The 25,473-nt window shown below is 47.3% G+C and overlaps 2 protein-coding genes and 1 non-coding gene across 4 annotated transcripts; all 3 read left to right on the top strand.

Annotated features, from left to right (window-relative positions):
* The first annotated feature begins 3,936 nt into the window (after positions 1-3,936).
* Positions 3,937-4,092, top strand: LOC120963729 (5.8S ribosomal RNA). Its single transcript, XR_005755477.1, has one exon. It is a non-coding gene; the product is annotated as a 5.8S ribosomal RNA (ribosomal RNA).
* Positions 4,093-8,034: 3,942 nt separating this feature from the next.
* On the top strand, positions 8,035-11,812 carry LOC109758842 (uncharacterized). Of its 2 annotated transcripts, XM_073496945.1 has the most exons (9): positions 8,035-8,294; positions 9,584-9,664; positions 9,740-9,828; positions 9,914-9,988; positions 10,097-10,197; positions 10,268-10,424; positions 10,482-10,558; positions 10,764-10,841; positions 11,461-11,812. In XM_073496945.1, exons 1-9 carry the CDS (start codon positions 8,169-8,171, stop codon positions 11,571-11,573), a joined length of 897 nt encoding a protein of 298 aa, XP_073353046.1. In that variant the 5' UTR covers positions 8,035-8,168; the 3' UTR covers positions 11,574-11,812. The 2 variants fall into 2 exon arrangements, with proteins under 2 accessions (XP_073353046.1, XP_020173294.1); XM_020317705.3 differs by having other exon boundaries at positions 10,268-10,558.
* A 5,737-nt stretch (positions 11,813-17,549) lies between these two features.
* On the top strand, positions 17,550-21,001 carry LOC109758841 (protein SULFUR DEFICIENCY-INDUCED 2). The gene is made up of 2 exons (XM_020317704.4): positions 17,550-17,979; positions 19,872-21,001. The coding sequence occupies exons 1-2, from the start codon at positions 17,851-17,853 to the stop codon at positions 20,682-20,684; spliced, it is 942 nt and encodes a 313-aa protein (XP_020173293.1). The 5' UTR covers positions 17,550-17,850; the 3' UTR covers positions 20,685-21,001.
* The last annotated feature ends 4,472 nt before the right edge of the window (positions 21,002-25,473 follow it).

Raw genomic sequence — 25,473 nt, 5'->3', positions numbered from 1 at the left:
CCGTTATCAATGACATCCAATGTCCATAGTCAGGAAACCATGACTATCTGTTGATCAACGAGCTAGTCAACTAGAGGCTTACTAGGGACACGTTGTAGTCTATGTATTCACACATGTATTACGATTTCCGGACAATACAATTATAGCATGAACAATAGACGATTATCATGAACAAAGAAATATAATAATAACCATTTATTATTGCCTCTAGGGCATATTTCCAACAGGGGAATAATCGATGGCAATTTGATTGGTCGAGATCCGGCTCATGTTTAAAATGACACTGAGCCAGAAGGATGGATTCTAGGATCTGATTGAGGATTGAGAGCATTCACATCATATTGGATCAACGGAATCAAAATGATAATGACAAGGGATGCCAATAAGATTACGAGACTTATTGGATTAACCATAATGCAAGCAAGCAAGAATTTCAAGAGCAATAGGCTACTCAGGATTTTCGGAAGATCGAATGGTATTTTGAAGACTGTTGCATAACACATGAATCAACTTGGGATGAGTGGATACTCGGTAAGTGCGAGAAATTATCCGCAGGGTCATTCAGATGGCAAGGAACTGCAAGGCAGTAAGCACAAAGTATTTTCGGAACAATAGAGAGAATTTTGGGGTATCTTGTAATAACAAGATCAACTGGGAATAAAAGTAAGAACGACGGGTGTATGTATTTATCCATAGGGATATTTTGGGTGGTAGGGAATTGCAAAAGCAACGGGCACAAAGTCTTGAGAGAATATCGGAGAGTAACTTCGAAATCTTCTCGTGCAGCCGGCGATCATCTGGACTGAAGGGGCTCTCCGGGGAAAGTGTTTTCGAGAACCTAAAGTTAGATTTTTAGAAAATCATTTAACCCGAATAGAAGAGAGATTAGAATCCTAGAGTATAGACGAGGAATAAAAGATCCTAATACCACCCAATGGCGACGTGGGCCCATAAGGCACACAGCCATGTTAATAAAAGTTTTGTAATGTCTAGACTCGACTTCGGCCAAGGAGTGTGGAAGGGGGATTCCTACAGGCAGTCGGCTCTGATACCAACTTGTGACACCCCCGATTCAATCGTACACTAATCATAAACGCAAACGTGTACGATCAAGATCAGGGACTCACGGGAAGATATCACAACACAACTCTAAAAAGTAAAATAAGTCATACAAGCATCATAATACAAGCCAGGGGCCTCGAGGGCTCGAATACAAGTGCTCGATCATAGACGAGTCAGCGGAAGCAACAATATCTGAGTACAGACATAAGTTATACAAGTTTGCCTTAAGAAGGCTAGCACAAACTGGGATACAGATCGAAAGAGGCGCAAGCCTCCTGCCCGGGATCCTCCTAAACTACTCCTGATCGTCGTCAGCGGCCTCCATGTAGTAGTAGGCACCTCCAGTGTAGTAGGAGTCGTCGTCGACAGTGGCGTCTGGCTCCAGCATCTGGTTGCGACAACCAGGAAGAAAGGAAAGGGGGGAAAAGGGGGAGAAAAGCAACCGTGAGTACTCATCCAAAGTACTCGCAAGCAAGGATCTACACTACTTATGCATGGTTATCTGTGTAAAGGGGCAATATCGGTGGACTGAACTGCAGAATGCCAGAATAAGAGAGGGATAGCTAGTCGAAGACTACGCTTCTGGCAGCCTCCATCTTGCAGCATGTAGAAGAGAGTAGCTGGTAAGTTCACCAAGTAGCATCGCTTAGCATAATCCTACCCGGCGATCCTCTCGTGAGAGCGATCACCGGGTTATATCTGGCACTTGGAAGGGTGTGTTTTATTAAGTATCCGGTTCTAGTTGTCATAAGGTCAAGGTACAACTCCGGGTCATCCTTTTACCGAGGGACACGGCTATTCGAATAGATAAACTTCCCTGTAGGGGTGCACCACATTACCCAACACGCTCGATCCCCTTTGTCCGGACACACTTTCCTGGGTCATGCCCGGCCTCGGGAGATCAACACGTCGCAGCCCTACCTAGGCACAACAGAGAGGTCAGCACGCCGGTCTAAATCCTATGGCGCAGGGGTCTGGGCCCATCGCCCATTGCACACCTGCACGTTGCGTGGGCGGCCGGAAGCAGAACTAGCCCCCTTAATACAAGAGCAGGCTTACAGTCCAATCCGGCGCGCGCCGCTCAGTCGCTGACGTCACGAAGGCTTCAGCTGATACCACGACATCGAGTGCCCATAACTGTTCCCGCGTAGTTGGTTAGTGCGTATAGGCCAGTGGCCAGACTCATATCAAATACCAAGATCTCGTTAAGCGTGTTAATTGAAGTATCCGCGAACGCTGACCAGGGTCAGGCCCACCTCTCTCCTAGGTGGTCTCAACCTGCCCTGTCGCTCCGCCACAAAGTAACAGTCGGGGGCCATCGGGAACCCAGGCCCACCTCTACCAGGATGGAGCCACCTGCCCGTTCAGCCCCCATCTCCGAACAGTATCATAAGTAATGTAACAGTATAAAGTATATAGCATATGCCCGTGATCATCTCCCGAAGTGATCACGGCCCAGTAGTATAGCAAGGCAGACGGACAAGAGTGTAGGGCCACTGATGGAATACTAGCATCCTATACTAAGCATTTAGGATTGCAGGTAAGGGTAACAACTGTAGCAACAATGATAGGCTATGCAGCAGAATAGGATTAACAAAAGCAGTAACATGCTACACTACTCTAATGCAAGCAGTAGAGAGACGGAATAGGCGTTATCTGGTGATCGAGGGGGCTTGCCTGGTTGCTCTGGCAAGGAGGAGTCGTCAACACCGTAGTCGTACTGGGTAGCAGCGGCGTCGGTCTCGGTGTCTAGCGAGAGAAGAGGGGGAAGAAACAATAAATATAAAAGCAAACATATGCATGACGATGCATGACAAGACAATGAGCGGTGTTAGGTGTGCCCTAACGCGGTAGTAGGTGATACCGGCGAAGGGGGGAAACATCCGGGAAAGTATTCCCGGTGTTTCGCGTTTTTGGACAGATGAACCGGAGGGGGAAAGTTGCGTGTTTGCTATGCTAGGGATGTGTGGCGGACGAACGGGCCGTGTATTCGGATTCGTCTCGTCGTTCTGCGCAACTTTCATGTACAAAGTTTTTCCATCCGAGCTACGGTTTATTTTATATTACTTTTAAAAGATTTAAATCATTTTTAGGATTTATTTAATTATTTTAAATCAACATTATCCTGAATAGTGTTTGCTGACGTCATCATAACGTCAACATGACAAACGAGACCTTAGCCTGCTAACTAGCTATGCGGAGCCATCCCTTCGCAGCTAGTTTCTTAGAGGGACTATCACCGTTTAGGCGACGGAAGTTTGAGGCAATAACAGGTCTGTGAGGCCCTTAGATGTTCTGGGCCGCACGCGCACTACACTGATGTATTCAACGAGTATATAGCCTTGGCCGACAAGCCCGGGTAATCTTGGGAAATTTCATCGTGATGGGGATAGATCATTGCAATTGTTGGTCTTCAATGAGGAATGCCTAGTAAGCGCGAGTCATCAGCTCGCGTTGACTACGTCCCTGCCCTTTGTACACACCGCCCGTCGCTCCTACCGATTGAATGGTCCGGTGAAGTGTTCGGATCGCGGCGACGGGGGCGGTTCGCCGCCCCCGACGTCGCGAGAAGTCCATTGAACCTTATCATTTAGAGGAAGGAGAAGTCGTAACAAGGTTTCCGTAGGTGAACCTACGGAAGGATCATTGTCGTGACCCTGACCAAAACAGACCGCGCATGCGTCATCCAATCCGTCGGTGACGGCACTGTCCGTCGCTCGGCCAATGCCTCGACCACCCCCCTCCTCGGAGTGGGTGGGGGCTTGGGGTAAAAGAACCCACGGCGCCGAAGGCGTCAAGGAACACTGTGCCTAACCCGGGGGCATGGCTAGCTTGCTAGCCGTCCCTTGTGTTGCAAAGCTATTTAATCCACACGACTCTCGGCAACGCATATCTCGGCTCTCGCATCGATGAAGAACGTAGCGAAATGCGATACCTCGTGTGAATTGCAGAATCCCGCGAACCATCGAGTCTTTGAATCCAAGTTGCGCCCGAGGCCACTCGGCCGAGGGCACGCCTGCCTGGGCGTCACGCCAAAACTCGCTCCCAACCAGTCAACAGAGGTGTTGAGTGGGTCAAACTGACAGATGGGGCCCGTTGACTGGGTCAACTACACGGTCAGCAGTCAACAGTCCTGTTGACTTAGTCAAACTTACGTGTGGGTCCCACTATCATTGACTGCTTAGATAATTAACAAAAGTTAATTAAGTTAATTAGCTAATTAGGTTAATTAAACAAGATTAATTAAGTTAATTAATTCTTTAATTAACTATTTAGTTATTGTTTATTTATTTAATTTTTTTTTCATTCATTTCATTTTTTAAACATTCTGGGCGTGGGCCCCGTTTGGCAGTGGCCCAGAGGGGCATAGAGGGTTGGGCGCTAACGGGCGCGGGTTAACGGGGTGGAGCGGAGCAGAGCCATGGGGCTCGCAGGCGCGAGCGCCGGTAGCCAGGGGCCGCGCGGCAGCAGCAGGGCGCTGCGCTGGCAGGGGAGCAGGGCGGCGGAGGCGCGGTCGGCCGCCGTTGTCGCGGGGGCGCTGGCGCGGGGCAGGGGGCGGCCGTCGGCTAGCAGTGGTGGGGCATGGCTCGGGATGCACACAGGGGTGCGACGAGTGCGGACGTCGGCGCGGGGAACAGTGGGGGGTGCGAGGCAGCAACGAGAGGGGCACGGGGCACGTGGGCCGCGGAGCACGGCAGCGGGGCAGGTGCGCGGCGCAAGGCGGGCGCATCTGGGGCGCGAAGGGCGACGTGCGCGAGGCAGGGGCGGGAGCGCTCCGTGAGCGGGCGCGGCCAGCCGGCGGGCAGTCACGCCGGGAGGCAAGCGGGGAAAGGTGAGGTGGCGAGCACGAGGCCACGGCGCGGAGCGGCAGCGGAGTGCTGCAGGCGCGACCGGGCCTGGAGCAGAGGCAGGGGAGGCCAGTGCGGGCGACGGCGCGTCGGAGGCGGGCGAAGCGGGACGAGGGTGTGCGTGCGCGAGCGTGTGGGAGACAGGGGAGAGAGAGGAGGGGTGCATGCTCACGGTGGCCATAGGGGAGTGGCAGTGGGGCGCGGGGAGGAGGATGGGGACGATGGCGGAGACGGGGAGGCAGTCCAGCGAGGTGGCGGTCCGACGAGGTGGCTGTTGAGGGAGGAGGCGAGGAGGCAACACCGGCGAAGACCTCAGGCGACGGTGGACGGCGACGGGCGGCCGCAGGGCGTCGGGGGCGACGGGATCAGGGCCGATCCTGATCCAGATCGGTGGGGGAGGAGAAGGGGATCGTGGGGGGCGAGTGGGGGTGTCGGTTAGGGTTTCCGTAGGTGGGGGGGATAAGGTGAGTGGGGGTGGGGTGGTGGCCTGCTGGGCCGGAGCCCAGTGAGGGGGGGGTTGCTTTTCTTTTTATTTTCTTAGTTTTTTTTGTTTTCTCTCATTTTAAAATATTTAGGCACTCTGTAAAAACGTGGTTTCTTCACCAAAAATACCTAGGCATTAATTGGCACAGTCCGAACATTTTAATTTTGATGTTTGAAATTTTTTGATGTTTGTCATATTTTGAATTTGATTTTTGAATCAGTTTTGAACTAACGCAAGATTAGCAACAGTAACGGAGGTGACATGACATCATTAGTAGAGGTTCACTATAGCTTAATTACCAGGGCGTCACAGAAGGTGACTGAACTCACATACGCCATCGGAGCAGCCGCGGAGGAGGCGTTGAACACGTCGGAGAAGAGGAGTCGTCAATTCACCGCCGTCATCAACGGTGGCTGGAGAAGTTGCGCCTCTTACCTCGTCGCCCCTGTGGATCCGCGTCGGAGGGAAAGCTCGATGGGGGGGTGGCGGGGGAGTTTTGCCGCTGCGACCACCCTGGCTATATAGGGCGACCGAATCAGCGAGCGGTGACGCGAATTCGTCCCGTCGCTTTTTCGGAGACGTGCGCGAGCTCCCGCCATCTCTGTAGGCGCAGAAGGTCAGCGCCGTGCTCCCTTCCCCTGCGTCTCTCGAGCCTGACTTGTTGGAAACTGCCGATTCGGGTGTTCCTAGTGGGCCTCACTCAAGAGTTCTTTAAGGTTCGTGTGAGCCAAGATTCTGATGCGTGCCAGACAACCAAACAACCCATTTTCTGGCTGGGTCTAATGCGAGCAACCAAACACGCCCTTAGGGCATCTCCAACGGCAACCTGCAAATTTCCCCTCGCAGCTGTCCACATACATTTTCACAACACGCCCTCTGGACACGAATGCAGAAGGACGCCATCCAACCGTAGCCGCATACATTTTCACAACAACTCAAACCAACCAGACGAAATTCGTGCAAACACGGCCGGGTTTCATATAAACATGACAGATTTCATATAAAAATGCCGGATTTTCATATAAACATGACGAATTTCATTACATTTATATCAACTAAGTGGTGCTACTCCGGCTCTGGAGGTATAATAATACCTAATCTAAATGGTTGCCCGCGGATCCCTTTGTCTTCCTCATGTCCGGGAGCCCAATCATCGGACTGCCGGGAGCCCCGAAGGTATATGCTTCAGCGCAAAGGACGACTCGCTTCCCCACCGCTCACTGGAGTGGAACCCCCGGCTGATGCTTCAGCGGGAGGGGAAGGCGGCACCTTCGCTTCCGTGGAGCCCATGCGGGATCGACGAAGGTCCTCGCAAGAGAAGAACCAGACAAGACACCGGCTGTGTACATCGGCGTCGCCTCGGCGGTGGCCTTCATGGGACCCAAGTGGCGGCGGCCTCCCGTGTTCTACTTCTCGTCGATGATGGTGGCGGACGCGGAGGCGCTAGCCACCGACTCGTCGCTCTCCGCGCACCCGACTTCTGTCTCTGCCTACATGGCGCGGCCGCAGGCACGGGAGGCGCAGTCACAGGCACAGTCACAAACACGGGAGGCGCGGTCGCAGACATGGGAGACGCGGTACGACGTCGACGACAGCGACAACACCCGTGCCACCGTGCCGGCGTGGAGCAACTTGCCACTCCTCATCGAGTTGGTCTGGAGCGGTGAGTTGCTAAACCACGCGCCGGCTTGGGGCGGCAACTGGCTCCGTCGGGCTGGGAGAGGGAGGTGGAGCAGCGAGCTGGCTCGTTAGTATCCGGCGGGCTCGGCGGGCCACCCAGCCGACTTGTATGCCGGAGAACTGCTCTTCGGAAGCCATCGGAAGAGTGAGAAAATGGTGAAGGAGGAGATGGGAGAGCGGCGGAGGGGTGCGATTCTTGCCCGGCGTCTGGCCTCGTTTAAATAGAGCGCGGACAGGAGGAGCTTGCCCGGCGTTGTGTTTAATGTCGGCCCGCTCATGAACAGACGTGTGGACGAAATAGGGTTCTTAGCTTCCACACGGGTTTAATGGAGGCGTATGAATGCGGCGAGGAGGCGTGTTCAGCCAGGCATGCAGCGGGCGACGCCCCTCGGCCGGCGCGCCGTTTCTATGGCGGAGGCAATGAGAGGTCGCGTCCGCCCTGAGCCGCCTTCAACGCGGAGCAGCGCGCTCTACAGTGGCATGAATGCGGGCAGCTGACGCCGGACGAAAAGTTTGCACTGGAGGGGGAGTTTTTGGTAGGCCAGGGCAGTCAGAAACGGGTTTGGGATCGGTCCGGACTCCTGCAACCCCCTCCCGCTCCACTTTTGTCTCCAATTTGCGGGAGAAACACGTCCGGACCGTCCCGTGGACCGATACAGTTCTGTGTTAAAGGATCATGAGCAGGTTTAATGCTAGAAAAAACGAGATCTGCCTAATCATTTTGATAGATGAAGTAGTGGAAGGTCACGAAGGAATGGTTTTCGCGGTCTGTACAATTGCGGGAGGTTTGAGTATCCGGAGATGCCCTTGATATTTCGCCCATACGGATCGTACATCTTAGCAATATTTGGAAGTCAGAAAAAAAGAACAAAAAGTGCGAATCTAGAGGTACCTGCGGGCACGAGATCGCCCATCCATCCGTGCGGCCGCCACCCACGGATGCCGTTAAACCCTAACTCCCATCTCCCCTATTTCTAGGGTTTTTCTCACTGCCAGCACGCCACTCCCCCTCCCCACCCCCCTTCAGCAGCGCAACACACCAACGCCGCCGCCGCGCCGCCAGCCCACCGGGAGCACCGCCGGAGAAACCAGCCATGGATCGGTACCAGCGGGTCGAGAAGCCGCGGCCCGAGGCCGCCGCCATCAGCGAGAACGAGATCCGTATCACCACACAGGGCCTCATCCGCAACTACGTCACCTACGCCACCTCCCTCCTCCAGGTACCGCACCAGCCGCCACCCCCGTAGCCAGCGGATCGCGCCCCAAGGGGCCAGCCTTGAATAGGCGCCGTATCCTCGGTTAGATCTCGTGGCGGCACGTCTTAAAATGGCAAATTTGGGCGGAATATACTTCCTGACCCCATACAGCATCGAACGTGTCCGTTGATTATCGGCCTGCCACTGATATATACGGCAATGATATCTTGTTTTGCTTGCATTTTTTTCTGTGAGATTTGGTGCTGCAGTGTGATATGATTTTCCATGCCATCTTAAAAAGGAATGCCATCTGGTTAAGGATATTGTGCAATATCTAAGTTAGCGAGTAATGGATCAACGGAATGAGGACATAGCATTATGTTATCATACTGGGTTGAGTGATCAGGGAGCTAGTTTTTTTGCTTATCTTCGATGGCAGGTGGTAGTTTTGGTATGCTAATTGGGCAGGGCCACATCAAAGCTCTAGCTAATCTGAAGATTTAAGGGCCTTCCGTGGGCTCTTTGATGTTACAGGCTTTACGATATACTCTTGTTATCTGAAATACAATAAATTCAAGCGTTCCTTTATCGAGTGCGAATGGGCATTTGTTGTTGTTTACTCTGAATGCACTGAAATCTTGAGCTTCTCGAATTTGGTTGGTTGGTACATGGGTCATCAGTCTGAATATATAACAGTTTCAATCATGTTGGCAAAGGCTTGTATTATTCTCTTGGTGTGAGCCCTTCATCGTGGAGCCAATTGCCATTAAAAGGAAATGAGATTGAAGCCAAAACATGAATGATTTTCATGCCCTGTCTATCGTTTGTTTTGTCAAACTGGTTTCCCTGCTGGTCCTTGCATGCACCTAGCTGATATTGTTTCTGTAATGCTGCCAGCAGGCTTTGCTGTTTTGCATTTTCATGGTTGCTACTTGCTATTAGTCATCGCCATTTCAGCAAGTTATAGCCCTCTTTTGTTGTAGGTGCGATATCGCACCACTTCCTGGAGTCTGTTTATTTTGTAACAATTGTCTCAAAGTTGGGGGGTGCCACTCAGTCTAAAGTTCTCAACGTTGATCCATAGAAGGGCCACACATCCATGTATTCCTTCTTTCTATCAAGGAGGATGCATCATGTAACAATGTGGTAATTCCACCGTTCTTCTACAACCATGACCTGCTACGCCACTTCTGCTGGGGGTATAGTTTATTACTGTGTGATATGTGGTGCCATCTGTACTTAGCTAACTATTACAGCTCACCCGTATCACATGTGCTTGTATGCATATGGATCTTATAAGTTGTTCAAATCAGGAAAAACGGGTGAAAGAAATTGTGTTGAAGGCCATGGGACAAGCTATCAGCAAGACAGTGGCTATTACTGAGATCATAAAGGTTGGTCTGTTATTAGCTCTCTTTTGATACCATCGTTTAGACTTCTTAAAATTGACTAGCTCCATCTAATCACAGAAAAGGATCCCTGGGTTGCATCAAGATACAACAATCAGTTCAGTCAGTATTACTGATGTATGGGAACCCATTGAGGAAGGCCTTGTACCGTTAAGTATTGCAAAACTATATTGCTTGCTGATTCCTTGGATCACTCTCTTTGTTAGTGTTTTTATATATGTCATCTTGTTGCAGATTGGAGATGACTCGTCATGTTTCAATGATCTCGATCTCCTTGTCGCCTAAGGAGCTTGACACAAATTCACCCGGGTATTATGTTTGACATGTTTTCCTTCCCATGATTTATTTTGAAGCATCTAGGATGCTCTACCTTGATTTCATGTGTATTATAATATACAGTTTTATGTGATCTTGTAGATATCAAGCTCCATTGCATGCAGAGCCACTTAAACCTAGGTACCAGCAAGTTCAGCGATATCAACAACAGCACCAGCCAAGACAAAATCAAGTTCAAACAGGTGAACATACAATCACTAGATGTAGTTTGTCTATGTTACTGATTACTAACTTGTTCCATATGCATTGAAGATTCATATGTACGTGGAAGAGGCAGAGGGAGAGGAAGGGGCTTGGGTGGTAGGGGAGGGTATGGTGGAGGTTATGGTGGGTATGATAATAACCAAGGAGGTTATGGTGGATATAGCAACCAGGGAGGATACGGCCACAACCAAGGTGGGTATGGCAATCATGGAGGATACGGCCACAACCAAGGTGGGTATGGCAACCAGGGAGGTTATGGCAACCAGGGAGGGTACAGCCAAAACCAAGGTGGCTATGGAGGGGGTTATGGTTATGACCAAGGTGGATATGGGGGATATGGTAAGTTCTATCATAGATTTTTTTTGTTTACTGTTATTCAAGCTTGCCCATCACAAGTATTTATGATAATCTAATCCTTACAGAAGTGGAGTATAGTGTCGACTGTTTCAGTTGATTAGTTTTTGGATGCTTTTTTGGGTCTTCCCCGAAGATCTCGTATACATTATACATACACAACTGTGTTCTCACCATTTTATCTCGTCAGATAATGGTGGCTGGAATTACAACCAGAACAGAGGCCGTGGTGGCGGTGGGCGAGGAAGAGGCAACTGGGGATACAGTGGTATGTACAATCGCAGCAACATACAGTCTATTTAGGCATGAATTGAACTTTCTGTTGGTACCACCTATCTTGTGCATTTACTCCATCTCGTTACAAATCTAAGTAACAATAATTTCTGCTGCTGACTGATGCCTCCATTATGGCAAAACTTCAGTGAATAGTATTGGTGACGATACAACAGGGTTTTAATCACCAATAATAAGATTTCAGTGCTAATCTGATTTCCCTTTTTCTTTTCTTGCTCAGTCACATGAGCATTGTGGGATAAACACATTTGGGAAATGAGTTATACATATTGGTGAACAAAGAATAATTTCTTCACACATTACTTATTGCTTTATCTCAAGTTATATATTTAGACCATGTACATGTGTACTGTAATCATTTTCCAAGCCTGGACTTGTATTTGAAACAATGATTGAAACGATAACTGTATATGCTTTAGAGAAAGGATGCAAGTTTAAATGATCGCTGTCCTGGGCATTAATTCAAAAGGTTTGGAGCTTGCTTGTAGATTTAATAAGTCTTTAAACAATACAGCACCATGTATCAGGTTCGGTTGTCTTGTTCTTGCATAACAAGTCTGTAAACAATCAATCGTGGAATCTGTCCATCACAGGTCCAGGATACGAGCGCGGTGGACGAGGTGCAGGTGGCCCAGGCGGCAGGGGCTACGTGCGGGGCCGTGGTCGGATGGGTCCTGGCCGCGGGCGGGGCAACCAGAACTATTAGGTCACATAGTGCTGTATTGTTGCAAAAAAAAAGAGAGAAAAAGGTACGCGTTCTGTGAATCGGAACCGAACCTTGTGCTGTTTCATTGTGAACCATCGACTAGGCTTCCCAGTTTTTAGCTATAATCGCCAATGGTATCTGTACCATTGCTTCCATTCTGTGGGATTTTGACAAGCATGTTATGTTGTTCCTGGGACACCTTTACTGTATCTAAGAGTGCAGTTTTGAATAGTAGTTAATCTGTTTCCCAGCTTCCCCCTTCCTATCTCCTTCCCATCTATCTATGCTATATACCCGCAAAAAAATAAATCTATGCTATAAAATTGATGTTTGGCCTGGGAAAGGATTTGTAGCCTACTGACCTGGGTGAAGAGAAACTGAAGCTTCTGTGCTGTAAAAACTATAGACCCAATCCAGGTTGCTCAAATTAGCAAAATCAGCTGGAAATCTAGTTTGACGCTCTACGATAGACCCTGACCGCTTCCAAAGGCCACCGGACATATTGATTCCTGAATCTAGCTTGTCGGGTCTGTTTGGATTGAAATTTGATAGTTTTTGTAGGATTCCAATTCACAATAATTTTTCTATGTGAGCTCACCAGTTTTGTAGAATAAATTTGTACACTTCAATTTTATACTCCTATAAGACTAGCAAAAAGAGAGAGAGAGAAAAAACAACCCTCTCATATCAGCTCTGTAACTTACTTTTAAGACAATGACTTATTATTGAATAATTCATGAAAAGGCTTAAATAAAAATTATTCAAAACCCTTGATTTTGTGAGCATGTTTTTGTAATATACCAAACATGCCCGGTCATTGCAATGAGAGAGTAGAAAACAATATCTTGCCATTTAGCAATTCCAGCATCAGGTGACACGTTTATCTAGCAAATATGTTCGTGCATTGCAGCAGGAGAAACGAATTCCCACTGACGATCGATTTATTTTTTGCTTTCGGAAAACATGAATATTCTCTACTTTTAAAAAATGACATTTTTAAAAAATTGAACTTTTTATTAAGTTGGAACATTTTTCTGAACTTAAATTTTTTAACACATGATTTTTATTTAATATTTAATGAATCCTCTCTTCCTATCACATGCGTGCGCTGGGTCAATTCGACAGACTGCGCGTGACCGGTTTGCAGGTAATGGGATCACACCCTCCCATCGGCAATTTCACTTTTTTTGCCAGCTCTCCGGGCCTTGGCCACAGTGCGCTGTCAGGTGGACTTCCTCCGTTGGGCTAAAACGGATGGCAAGTAACGAAACCAAATAGCATACATGAAATTAATTAAAGCGGGACCAAGTAGATAATGGAATCAAACCCCTCCCATCGGCAATTTTATTTTTTTCTAGCTCTCTAGGCCTGGGCCACAGTGCGCCGTCAGGTGGGCTTCCTCCGTTGGGCCAAAACAGGTGGCAAGTAATAATGAAATCAAATAGTAAAAGTGAAATTAATTGAAATGGGACCAAGCAGGTAATGGGATCAAACGGAGTCATTTTTGCAAAGCTTCGAGGCTATGATAGAGTTGTCATGGAGACAGATTGTATGGAGATCGTTGATCCCTGGAACTCGCGCCATGTTCATCGAGCTGTGGTGGTGCCTATCTTGACCGAAATTGGGGAGCACGCTTCTAGTTTCTCTTCGTTTTTAGTTCAACATGTTCATAGGTCAGCAAACTTTCCTGCCCATCATTGTCCAAGGCAAGCTAGCACTTTGGAGGTTACAGACTGTTGGCTTGATATCACCCCTAGTTTTCTTGTAACTAGCCTCATGGCAGATACTGCCGGGGTCTTTGATGTTGAATAAAGCTGCCCAGAGTTAGGCTAAAACGGGTGGCAAGTAACGAAACCAAATAGTATAGGTGAAATTAATTGAGCGGGACCAAGCAGGTAATGCGATCAAACCCTCGAATCGGCAAAAATAATAATAATTAGCCAGCTGTCCGGGCCTGGGCCACAGTGTGACGTGAGGCGGGCTTCCTCCGTTGGGCCAAACATGGGGTAAGTAACGACACCAAATAGCATACGATAAAATTAATTGAATCGGGACCAAACGAAGCGGGACGAAACCAAAAATATCACCTCGCTTTAATAGTATTTATTATTATTATTATTATTATTTATTAGTAAATATAAATATATATATATATATTAGTAAGATGTGGAAATTTGCACTAGTGCTTTACATAAACTTTTCCACCGCAATAACTGGCAGCCGTTTCTCAGGGAGGAGGCACTATTTCGGCCTTTTCTCAGGGAGGTGGCAATAACTGGGCCTAGTATAGTACACCTCCCAGCCTGATCACTATTTTGCAAAAAAAATCCAACTTTTTGCCATTATAAAAACAGCAGCTAAAATGACTATTCCTCTAGATAATTGCCATCCCCAAAAAACAAAATTTTACTCTACAAAAAGTTTTCAAAAAATTGCGAGTGACACATTTGATTACTTTTTTTTAAATGAATTTTGTTCATGAGATGTTTCGTGCCATGTCACTGCAGAAAAATGCCATGTTTGTGAGAATATTTATTCTTTGTTTTTGCCATGGACCAATAAAAATGCCATGTCACAGTTAAAAATCTAAAAGTTTGCCATGCTCTTAATAATACAAATGTCATCATCTTAATAATAAAAATGACATGTTATTAATAATTAAACTATCATGTACAAAAACAAACTTGACTTGTGAATATTAGAAAAAAAAGTTTAAATTTGCCATGTGAGAAAGTTCAAAAAATTATAAAAGTTGCCATGCATTTTCTTATACCTAAGCAAAAAAACAAACAAACAAATTTTGTCATCTACCAACAAAAGGAGAACAACAAGGAGGGACCACGATTCGAGCCCAGGTCTCATGACACTAGCCAATGTGGTGGGCGGTATTGTTTTGAATGGGATAATGTTCGTCGGGTTTTGTATCACAGCGAATGAGTTTAAAATCTGATGTGTCTCCTATCTCTTTCGCCAAGATTCGTGCAACGAAACCGATGGAAGAGAGAGAGAGAGAGAGAGAGAGAGAGAGAGAGAGAGAGAGAGGGAGGGTGGGAGGGAGAGAGAGAGAGAGAGAGAGCGTTCGCTGGGATAGGACCCCTCACGAATGATCGCCAGTTAACATTTTTGAAACCTTTTTAGCCATTTCCTAAAAAAAATCCTTATCTCGTGAAATTTCTGCAACTTGCATGCAGAGCACATGGTCAATTTTACAGATTCATATATTCGTTCTCTGTTAGAGTTCCATAAGTTAGGACGTTTTAGGTCTGCACTTTTTCTTAGTTTTGCATTTTTAGAATTGTTTCAACTATCTAACCATGATTGAGCCTAAGTACCAAACAAATTCAAAGTATCACTAATCCTAAGGATTTCTCTGCGAAGCATATCATAAGAAAAAAAATCTCCAGAAACCCCGATTACAACGTAGATGCACACACTGTCACCACCACACACATGCACTCACACAACGCCTACTGAAGACCGAATCAAAGTTGTAGAGCTTGAATATTGACGAAGCCACCACAAGTGTCTCGCTATCGAGAGAAACGCCGCCTCTCACTGAGAGAATAACCCGCATTAATGAGAGACATCAAACCATCAAACCCGGGGTTTGATCTTTGGTGGATTGAGGGTACCACTGACCTTCTAACCACCCAATCATTGGTTGGTTCTTCATCGTCAATTATTTAGACAATACTTACCTGCAGGTTTCTTTGATCAAGTGCCCCCCATTCTATTGTTTACTAGGCCCACATGAGGTTGGCCAATGGACGACCTGTTTTCCCGGCTCCATCAAGTTTGCCTCCAGGAAGGGGGAGGATTCTCCATGTCCTCGACATTGAAGAGGTCCATGCAATTCTTCAATCACCCCCTATACCCTATACCCCTCTCAAGGGCCAAGTATGCTTGAAATCATGGAGTTGTGGAGATATCAGAGTGCCCATTAAAATTAAAATCTGTGTATGGCAACTGATCTGAGGTAAGCTACCAATTGGCGACCAAGTCCAAAAGCGCCATGGCCTCAGGGAGAGACAAATTATGCGTCATTCCTAATCAACCTAGGATTAGTATCAAATTTCTTCTCTTGTGTGATGGCACAATTTTTGCAGTTTTATATGGGATACACTTGCGTGCGGGTGAGCACCCTCGTCCTTCGCCAAATCTTCCATGCTCATTCAAGGTATTTTTGGGCAACAACAACCCCTCATTTGACTGGAGTTTGCCGTGATAATGTGGGCCCTCTGCAATATTAGGAACAAAGCTCTAACAGAGGACATCTTTATTAGGAAACTGCTAATGTTTAAAAAAAGCCATTGTCTATTTGCGACCGTTGAGCAGGAGGAAGGACATGGAATACTTGGACTGCCTCATTTACGGCATGGGAGCATAAGTGAAGGCGCTTTGAGCAGGAGCAAGAGAGCAATCCTCCTACCCGTGGGACATTTTTGCAACCCCGTCCTATTCTGACAAATTGTATCATTCGTTTTATCTTTTTCTTTCATGATATGTTTGTCCTGTTGTAAGCCAACATCTCAGACTAATTTGTTACCTCTAGTTTGTTAAGCGCTTTGTTTATAAGGTCGACTTATAACTTATAAGCTTTCTTTCTCTACAAAGTTTTATCGCTTGTCAGCTTGTGTTAGTAGCATTACACCTTGCGTAATATGTAGTACAATACTCCCTCCGTTTCTAAATATAGGTCTTTTTAGAGATTCCAATGCGGACCACATACGGATGTATACACACTTGTTTTAGAGTGTAGATTCACTCATTTTGCTCAGTATGTGGTTCGTATTGAAATCTCTAAAAAGGACTTATATTTAGGACCGGAGGGAGTAGATGTGTAGCACATGTACCTCTACAATAGAAGCGATCCTCCTAATTATCACGCAAGAATGCATTCAAGGAGTTGAATTTTGATTAAATCTAATCAGACACCGAGGATAATATAGCTCTCAATTTAGTAGTCTATTCTAGCGGCTTAGTGGTCGTTTATCATGATGTTCACAAATGTGTGGGTTGCAAGCATATAGACAAGGAGACGTCCTCATTCAATGCACCAAATTCATGAGACCACCTTTCTTTCTTTCAACCTCTCCGCAAAATTATGTTTTTTTTTTCTCGTATTGCAGTGCTCAAACGTAGTCGACTTTTCATCCAAGTGCGCCTGAAGAAGTGATATCTCTTCATCGTTGGCGTCATCACGTCCACAATAAAGTTTAAGCATCCCAAGTGTAACATCGCTTGGCACGCTGCTAGCATATTTTTTTATCAATTTTATAAGAAAACACATCTTCATTTTTTTGTATTGCAGTTGTAGATTCAGAAACAGTTTAAATAAAGATAAAATGTGAGTCAAGCCGATAGTTTATAAAGAAAATGTGAGCTTCCCTTACAAAGAAAAATATTGCTTGGCTGGTAATAACCATGAACTTGACACAATTAGGGTATATACAATAATGCTATTTTAAGAATGTCACGTAAGCTAAATACAGAAGTGGAGGAGACAGAAACATGAAGAAAATGCTTGCCTTCTCTTAATTAAGAGATGTTCTCTTAGCTGCAATATCCATCACTATATATTTATGTGTATCTTGTTATTAAAAATAACACTGAAATATAACCTCTAATATATCATTTTTTTATTGTCATCTATAGATTACGTGGCGGACTTAAGATAACATATCTATGTGTGCCCAGGAAGTTATACATCATCCTATCCATATTAATTATCGCCCAAACGAATGAATCTAGCACTAAAATATATCTAGATACATCCTTTAAAAAACATTTAGATACGTTTATTTCAGCAAAAATATGACTTGGAAGGGAGTAGTAGTTTTGACGTGCAGACGCGCCATCCATAGCCCAACCCGGTGAGTGCCACGTGTGCCGTCACGCTAAGGAGAAGGGGGCCGATTTTGTCCATCACCAGGCGCCAGCTACTGGGCGCTGTCGGATGAACATGCCCGACTAAGCAGGCTCCATCCAACGAGTCCACTGAACCATTCACTAGCGAACCTGGATGGATCCCCGTCCAGGTGCGCCGTTCGGTCGGCCAAATTCATCCGATCGGCCGTCTGGGCTATATATTACAGCGACAGCTCCCCCGCCAGCCTCGACACCGTGACTGACTCGGCCGTACGGTATCGATTCCCGCCGGAAAAGGAATCAGCGGCGAGCGCCATCGACGGAAGCAAGTCATTAGGTATCTAGCTAGCTCCTTTAAGAGAGAAAAAAAAGGAGTTATCTAGCTTGCTACTTCTAGGCGGAGGTTGAGATGGTTCAGGCCGGATTGGCTCAGCCGGCCCCGAGCACGGGGGCGCCGGCGATGGCGGCAGCGGCGGTGCACGTCGCGCTCAAGATCCCCTCCGGCGGGGGGCCGTATGCACGGGCCAAGCACTACCAGGTAAACCCAAGCACTTAGCTATGTACTCCTATTCATTTTCTGGACGATGGGGGATGTGAACGATGGCCTCCGGACAGGAAGGATCGAATCTATCTCACCTCGAAAACACTTGATTAATTGGCTGTAATGGGATTGAAGTGCTAGTTATAGTTAGACTATTCAGTTAGAACATACGACCTCTGCTTCCTAAATGCTGCCGAAACGTTTTCTGTTTAGAAACGGAGTAGTTAGTTAGATTTCATTCAATATACCCGGTCTAATGGATGGGCTGGTGGCCACACTGTTCGTTTAGAGTAGTTCAGATCGTCATGCAAGACAGTTTCTGCACTCATCATTTCATAGATCATTAATACCCAGAGTAGCTCTTCCAGCATCTACATCACAAGGTGGAGTGGCAAAGCATTTCAAGGAAATGAGAAAACAACATTTCTTTCTTTTTAGTTTTTGTACAAAAAGGCAAAGGCCATATATTAAGTACTCCCTCCATCCGAAAAAGCTTGTCCCAAACTTGTCCCTCAAATGGATGTATCTAGCACTAATTTGATGCTAGATGCATCCATTTGAGGGACAAGTTTTTTCGGATAGAGGGAGTAGAATATACCATTACAAAAGCATCCTTAAATAAATAAATTAAAAAAAATACTTCTTCATCATGTATCCACCGGTAGCACGCCGTGAGCAAAGCTCGTTGTCATCTCTAGGCATTCGTCTCAGCGGAGCAAACTTGTTTAGACTCATGATCTTGTAGAAGTAGTTGCCATATAGTGGTCGATGTAGACCGAAAGGCGCCAGGAAAACACTGGAGAGGGCCTATAGCCCCAATTCCGGCCAGATGGAGTCGGAATGCAAATCTCACCCACTCATCAACAAGGCCGAGACTGGTCAACCTTCGCCGGCTAGAACGGGAGATGAAGGATCAAGACGCATGGCCATGTTATCTGATCCTCATTGTAGCGTCACCGAGACAAACCTGTTGGTGAAAAAAAACAGACCCAAAGAACTAGATCATGGGACACCTCAGGGGCGAATCCAGAGAGAAAATGACCCGGTGTGCTAGCATATAATCACACATATTTTCCATCTAAAGATAAAGATAGGGTGTCACATGCTATAAAATCATGAATCAACCATACGAAGAAGCACCCCCGAAACGAGGGCGAGACGACAAGACCTTATTCCATGCCGATGACGCCATAACGTCTCACCACCCCCGACTGGAGATAAAACCTAACTTTATTCCTAACCCTACTACCACCGGACCAAAGACCAAGGGTCACTGCCCCCTCACGTCATCGGAATGACAGACGGAGGGAGAGGGTACCTGTGGTCTCACCGGGAAAGAGGGTAGATAGTCCGCCGTCCCTGGTGGAGTAGAAGAGAACGACCCGTGCATATAGAAGATCGGCTGCCCGTTGATCGTTAAAAACAACATCATTTCTAAACGGACACAATCATTGTCTTAAATCTGCGTTTATGACTAGTAGCCAGCCCTCGTATATACGAGAAACACTTCACACTATGAGGCGGAGCAATGGATCCGATTAAAAGAAAGTGATGTTCCATTTGAAATACAAAGTACGTACGGCAAAAGAGATGTCCTAAAATTTAGCTGGTGATCACTTTTCGTCATTCTTCAAGCATGCGCCGATTTCATCAGATCATAAACTAACTACAAGAGTTCCATGTAACGAGAAATAATTACTCCCTTCGGTCGGATTTAGAAGGCACAGTTTGTTTATCCAAAGTCAAAATTTTGAAGTTACACTTGTATAGTGTAGTAACAAAATTCTGTGACTGGAGGGTTTAACAAATAATAGTAGTATGTATGGACTTGTACATGAGCGGGAAATGATCTATAATTAACGACTGTTTCTAATAAACTGGTTCATCAGCTAGTGGAGAAGGACTTGGACGCTTCGATCGCGTGGTTTTGGAAGGCGATCGAGACGGGGGACAAGGTGGACAGCGCGCTCAAGGACATGGCGGTGGTGATGAAGCAGCGCGGTTACCTGGACGACGCCGTGGACGCCATCCGGTCGCTGCGCCACCTCTGCCCGGGGAAGCAGTCGCAGGAGTCCCTGGACAACATCCTGCTCGACCTCTACAAGGCCAGCGGGCGCACCAAGGAGGAGATCGAGCTGCTCAAGCACAAGCTCCGCCGGATCTACCACGGCCAGGCCTTCCCCGCCGGCAAGGCCACCAAGCGCGCCCGCTCCCACGGCCGCAAGATCCACGTCTCCGTCCAGCAGGAGACGTCCCGGGTGCTGGGCAACCTCGCGTGGGCCTACATGCAGCAGCGCAACTTCATGGCGGCCGAGGCCGTGTACCGCAAGGCGCAGATGGTGGAGCCCGACGCCAACAAGGCCTGCAACCTCGCGCTGTGCCTCATGGAGCAGGGGCGGCTAGGGGACGCCGAGGGGGTGCTCGCCGACGTGGTCGCCGGCGCGTTCCGCGACGGGAGGGAGAGGGAGCACGGCGGCGGGAAGGTCGTGAGGAAGGCGGAGGAGCTGCTGGAGCGGATCAGGGCGGAGACGGGCGGCGGCGAGAAGGAGGCCGGGGAGGAGGACGCCGTCGAGGCCGACGAGATGGCGGAGCTACTGGACATGGTGGCCAGGCAGTGGGCCGCGCCGTACAGGAAGAGCCACCGGAGGCTGCCCGTGTTCGAGGAGATCACACCGTTCGGCAGGGAGCAGATGGCTTGCTAGCTCTAGAAGCTCATGAGAACTCAATAGAAGCTGTGAGTGTGCAGTAGCTTCACCAGAATATTGTGAAGCTCGTGAGAACTCAATAGAAGTTGTGTGTGTGTGTGCAGTACTGCAGTAGCTTGATCAGAATGGTGTGAAGCGTACGTGTTAATCAATGTGACATATGTTCTATGTTGGTGCTCATGTATGTAGATGTGTTGCATGTGCTGTGTACAAGTTCTTTTTGGCGGTTTCATGTGTACAACAATTTCAGTGTATATGTACATATATATACTACCACCCCTTTTATGTGTACGCATGAATATATTTTTGGTAAATGATTCTATTCACCCGACCCAATCATCCATGCTGACGTGTCATGTGGGCAGGGCCGGTCCTGAGATTTTGGGGGCCAGGGCAAGACAAAAATTTAGGGGCCCCCTATATAACCAATATTATTTTAATGCAACCAATTTTGATATTTATGTTCAATACTTTTTATATATTATCCTAAAAGTTTCTTCGAAAATCCCGCTGGCCATGAGGGACCTAGTGGTAAGGCCATGATTCGCATGGCAAGAGATCACTCGTTCTTCTATAGGCGACAAACATATGCACAAACAAAAACTCCAAACGTTAAACATCAGTCGATCTTGAGAAACATCTGAATAACTCGGCTACGGAACGACTAAGCAAAGGAAAAGTACATAAATAGATACATAAGATCGAGTCTCTTAAAATAATTCTTGATACAAAGTCACTTATGATAGGTCGGTATAAGTTTTATCCAACAATTTTTATAGATGCGTAAATCATTTAGCAATGGAAGATATGCATCATATATGTGAAGGTAAATTAGTTAATCAGCTATCAGCAAAAATATATTTTACTTAATCAGCAACATAAATACTCAGGGAATAGTATGAATGATATACCTCAGACCAATTGCATTGGCGTCCGTGAGTAGGCGCTCAGCAACGATGTGGACGTCAGGCGGGAGGCACTCGGCGATAATACTCCCAGCGCCTGGAAAGTGGATAACGGACGCACTCGGCGCTGTCAATTGCCATGGCATGGCGATGTGTGTGCGAGTCTTGCATGGCCGCGTCCAGCTACTCGAGCTGCCGGCGGCCTGCGACTTGTGATCTGAGGTTGGGTCGGGGGAACAGAGAATAGGGTAGTGGATGACTGGATTAGGGATGCAATCTCACGTCTCAAGAGTTACCCCATAATTGCGTGCGTACATCAATGTGGGGCTAATCAACTTGAGCTAATTTCGTTTCGAAAGAAGAAAGCAGTAAATTACTAATTGCCTACTTGCCTTTTTCTTTCACGTAGTTGCCTAGGCTGCTACCTCTGTCGTTTATTAGCGCTAATTTCTTTTCGGGAGATGATATGGGCCTCCTGTGTACCGCAAGTCTGGGAGGGGGTGTTGGAGATCGTTGCAGAAATTAAAAAATTTCTACGCATCACCAAGAACAATCTATGGAGTCTTCTAGCAACGAGAGGGAAAAGAGTGCATCTACATACCCTTGTAGATCGCGAGCGGAAGCGTTCAAGAGAACGGGGTTGATGGAGTCGTACTCGTCGTGATCCAAATCACCGATGATCCTAGCGCCGAACGGATGGCACCTCCGCGTTCAACACACGTACGGAGCGGGACGTCTCCTCCTTCTTGATCCAGCAAGGGGGAAGGAGAAGTTGATGGAGATCCAGCAGCACGACGGTGTGGTGGTGGAAGTAGCGGGATCCCGGCAGGGCTTCGCCAAGCGCAAGCGGGGAGGAAGAGGTGTCACGGGAGGGAGGGAGGCGCCATGGCTTGGGGTGCTGCTCCCATGCGCCTCCCCACTATATATAGGGGTGGAGGGGGCTGGTTTCTTGCCCTACAAGTCCATTGGGGCGTTGGTAAAGGTGGGGGAAAGAAATCCCATCATTTCCCTTCCCCACCGATTGTTATCCCCTTTTTTAGGGATCTTGATCTTATCCCTTCGGGATATGATCTTATTCTTTCTAAGGTGGGATCTTGGTGCGCCTTGACCAGGGGTGTGGGGCCTTGCCCCAACTACCCACGTTCATGTGGGTCCCCCCATGCAGGTGGGCCCCACTTCGGAACCTTCTAGAACCTTCCCGGTACAATACCGAAAAATCCCGAACATTTTCCGGTGGCCAAAATAGGACTTCCCATATATAAATCTTTACCTCCGGACCATTCCGGAACTCCTCGTGACATCCGGGATCTCATCCGGGACTCCGAACAACTTTCGGTTAACCGCATACTAATATCTCTACAACTCTAGCGTCACCGAACCTTAAGTGTGTAGACCCTACGGGTTCGGGAGACATGTAGACATGACCGAGACATTTCTCCGGTCAATAACCAACAGCGGGATCTGGATACCCATGTTGGCTCCCACATGCTCCACGATGATCTCATCGGATGAACCACGATGTCGAGGATTCAATCAATCCCGTATACAATTCCCTTTGTCAATCGTTACTTGCCCGAGATTCGATCGTCGGTATCCCAATACCTTGTTCAATCTCGTTACCGGTAAGTCACTTTACTCGTACCGTAATGCATGATCCCGTGACCAAACAGTTGGTCACATTGAGCTCATTATGATGATGCATTACCGAGTGGGCCCAGAGATACCTCTCCGTCATACGGAATGACAAATCCCAGTCTCGATTCGTGCCAACCCAACAGACACTTTCGGAGATACCCATAGTGCACCTTTATAGCCACCCAGTTACGTTGTGACGTTTGGCACACCCAAAGCACTCCTATGGTATCCGGGAGTTGCACAATCTCATGGTCTAAGGAAATTGTACTTGTCATTTGGAAAAGCTCTAGCAAACGAACTACACGATCTTGTGCTATGCTTAGGATTGGGTCTTGTCCATCACATCATTCTCCTAATGATGTGATCCCGTTATCAATGACATCCAATGTCCATAGTCAGGAAACCATGACTATCTGTTGATCAACGAGCTAGTCAACTAGAGGCTCACTAGGGACATGTTGTGGTCTATGTATTCACGCATGTATTACGATTTCCGGATAACACAATTATAGCATGAACAGTAGACAATTATCATGAACAAGGAAATATAATAATAACCATTTTATTATTGCCTCTAGGGCATATTTCCAACAGGGGGCCCCTGGATTTCGGGGGCCCGGGGCGGCCGCCCCCCTGCCCCCCCTCAGGGCCGGCCCTGCATGTGGGTATAGTGCAACATTATCTTTTCTTCTCCCCCAAACAATGTCTCTTTTCCCCAACCCCTCTCTTATGAGTTCCTCCTCTCCCATGGGACCCCCCTGTGAGGCCAGTGGCTCCTATCATTAGTTCATGACCACCATGGACGGCGCTAGGTGACTCCCCCGCCTCTCATCATTTCTCAAACCGGAGGTTAAGTTGGAGCTTGGATCCAGATGTTTTATCGCCTCCAGCTCAATCAAGTGGGATGGAGGGGTGAGGGGGAATGAGTTCACTCACCAGATATGGCAATACCTATGTTTCAACAAGCCAGATTTTCCACTGCAATCTCAAGGCGGTGAGACGAGGGACCCAAATGTTGACGGTGCAAGATTAGTGATTTTGCACTTTTACGATGTTGCCCGTGTACATTTTGTTGCAACCATACGGTCAACATGTTGTGATATTGCTACAAATGTTTGCTTTCATGATACAACCGTTTTCACATGGTACAAACATTGGTTTACATGATGCATTTGGCGACGATTCTTTTCAGAGATTTTGCTTCAGCCAATTGAGATTTGTTGCATACACATAAGAATGTGTTGCTTGGGTGTGTTTCAAATGTCGTGACGTTCTTTTACCCTATTAGGGTATCTACAACCATAATGGGCAAAATTGGTCGCTCAAACGTCTGCGGACGCATCCGATCAGTGTCCAAGTTTGTTCGTTTCAGACCCCCATTTGTGCATGCATGCAACCATGTCCCCAAATTATCTGGTTGGCATGTGTCTGTGTGTGTGTGAGAGAGAGAGAGAAGGTGATCTGGGATGGGCCGCATCCTACATGGAGGACTGTCCGGACACGCCCGAACATCCCCATATATGGATTGTTTATGGGGATTTGCAGAAAACCCAAATATCTGAGGACAGCCGGGGGGGGGGGGCTGATCGGGTGCCTTTTTTCTTTCTCTCTCTCTTGTTCTGTGCAGTGACCGGGCCCAAAGGCTTGGGGAGGATATGAGGGGTCCGGTTGTAGATATTCTTATTCATATCACGAGTAAAATGATGTGGCGATGTTGCAAACATACATAACAAATGTTGCGTGGGGGAAGGGGGGAGGGGTGGGGTATGCTGGAATGTCAATTGCGCTGAAGATCACGATCTTAAGTCTAATTGGACGATCTGGATTTATTTCCGCCTGGCCAACCCATAGCTTTGCCCTTTTTTTGAACAAACTTGGGAGTTAAAAATTCTAATTTTGTCACAAATACATATATGTGCTCTCGGGCGCCTGAAAACATTTACGAAGAAATATTTTTATTTGTAGGTAAGACCAAAACGGAAACAAATAAATGGTTCTATAATGGATATACTCTCATAGAACCACATTTGTTTTATCTTAAAAATTGAAGCATAACTGTAAAGATATGTAGAGCACATCTACATGCAAATGTGGGTTAAAATTTCAACTTTTTCTGAAACCTATAAATCTGCCTTTTGAATTACCGTTGAAAATCCCATACTCCATGGAGCCACCGCACTCCAGCAACGCTACACAGGCACTAAAGGTGGTGTTGACCTAGGATTGCGGGGAAATGACAGTAATTT

Source organism: Aegilops tauschii, chromosome 4 (genome assembly GCF_002575655.3).
Source record: "Aegilops tauschii subsp. strangulata cultivar AL8/78 chromosome 4, Aet v6.0, whole genome shotgun sequence".
Taxonomy (NCBI): domain Eukaryota; kingdom Viridiplantae; phylum Streptophyta; class Magnoliopsida; order Poales; family Poaceae; genus Aegilops; species Aegilops tauschii.
The sequence above is the reverse complement of the archived record's forward strand: the minus strand, read 5'-3'. Positions and strand labels throughout refer to the sequence as shown.

What these genes read in the sequence shown, in the direction of transcription:
- LOC109758841 (XM_020317704.4), top strand. Translation starts at nt 17,851, where the DNA reads ATGGTTCAGGCCGGATTGGCTCAGCCGGCCCCGAGCACGGGGGCGCCG. An exon ending in CACGGGCCAAGCACTACCAG is followed by an intron (nt 17,980 to 19,871) that starts GTAAACCCAAGC and finishes CTGGTTCATCAG; the next exon opens with CTAGTGGAGAAGGACTTGGA.
- LOC109758842 (XM_020317705.3), top strand. Translation starts at nt 8,169, where the DNA reads ATGGATCGGTACCAGCGGGTCGAGAAGCCGCGGCCCGAGGCCGCCGCC. An exon ending in ACGCCACCTCCCTCCTCCAG is followed by an intron (nt 8,295 to 9,583) that starts GTACCGCACCAG and finishes TGTTCAAATCAG; the next exon opens with GAAAAACGGGTGAAAGAAAT. An exon ending in ACAAAATCAAGTTCAAACAG is followed by an intron (nt 10,198 to 10,267) that starts GTGAACATACAA and finishes TATGCATTGAAG; the next exon opens with ATTCATATGTACGTGGAAGA.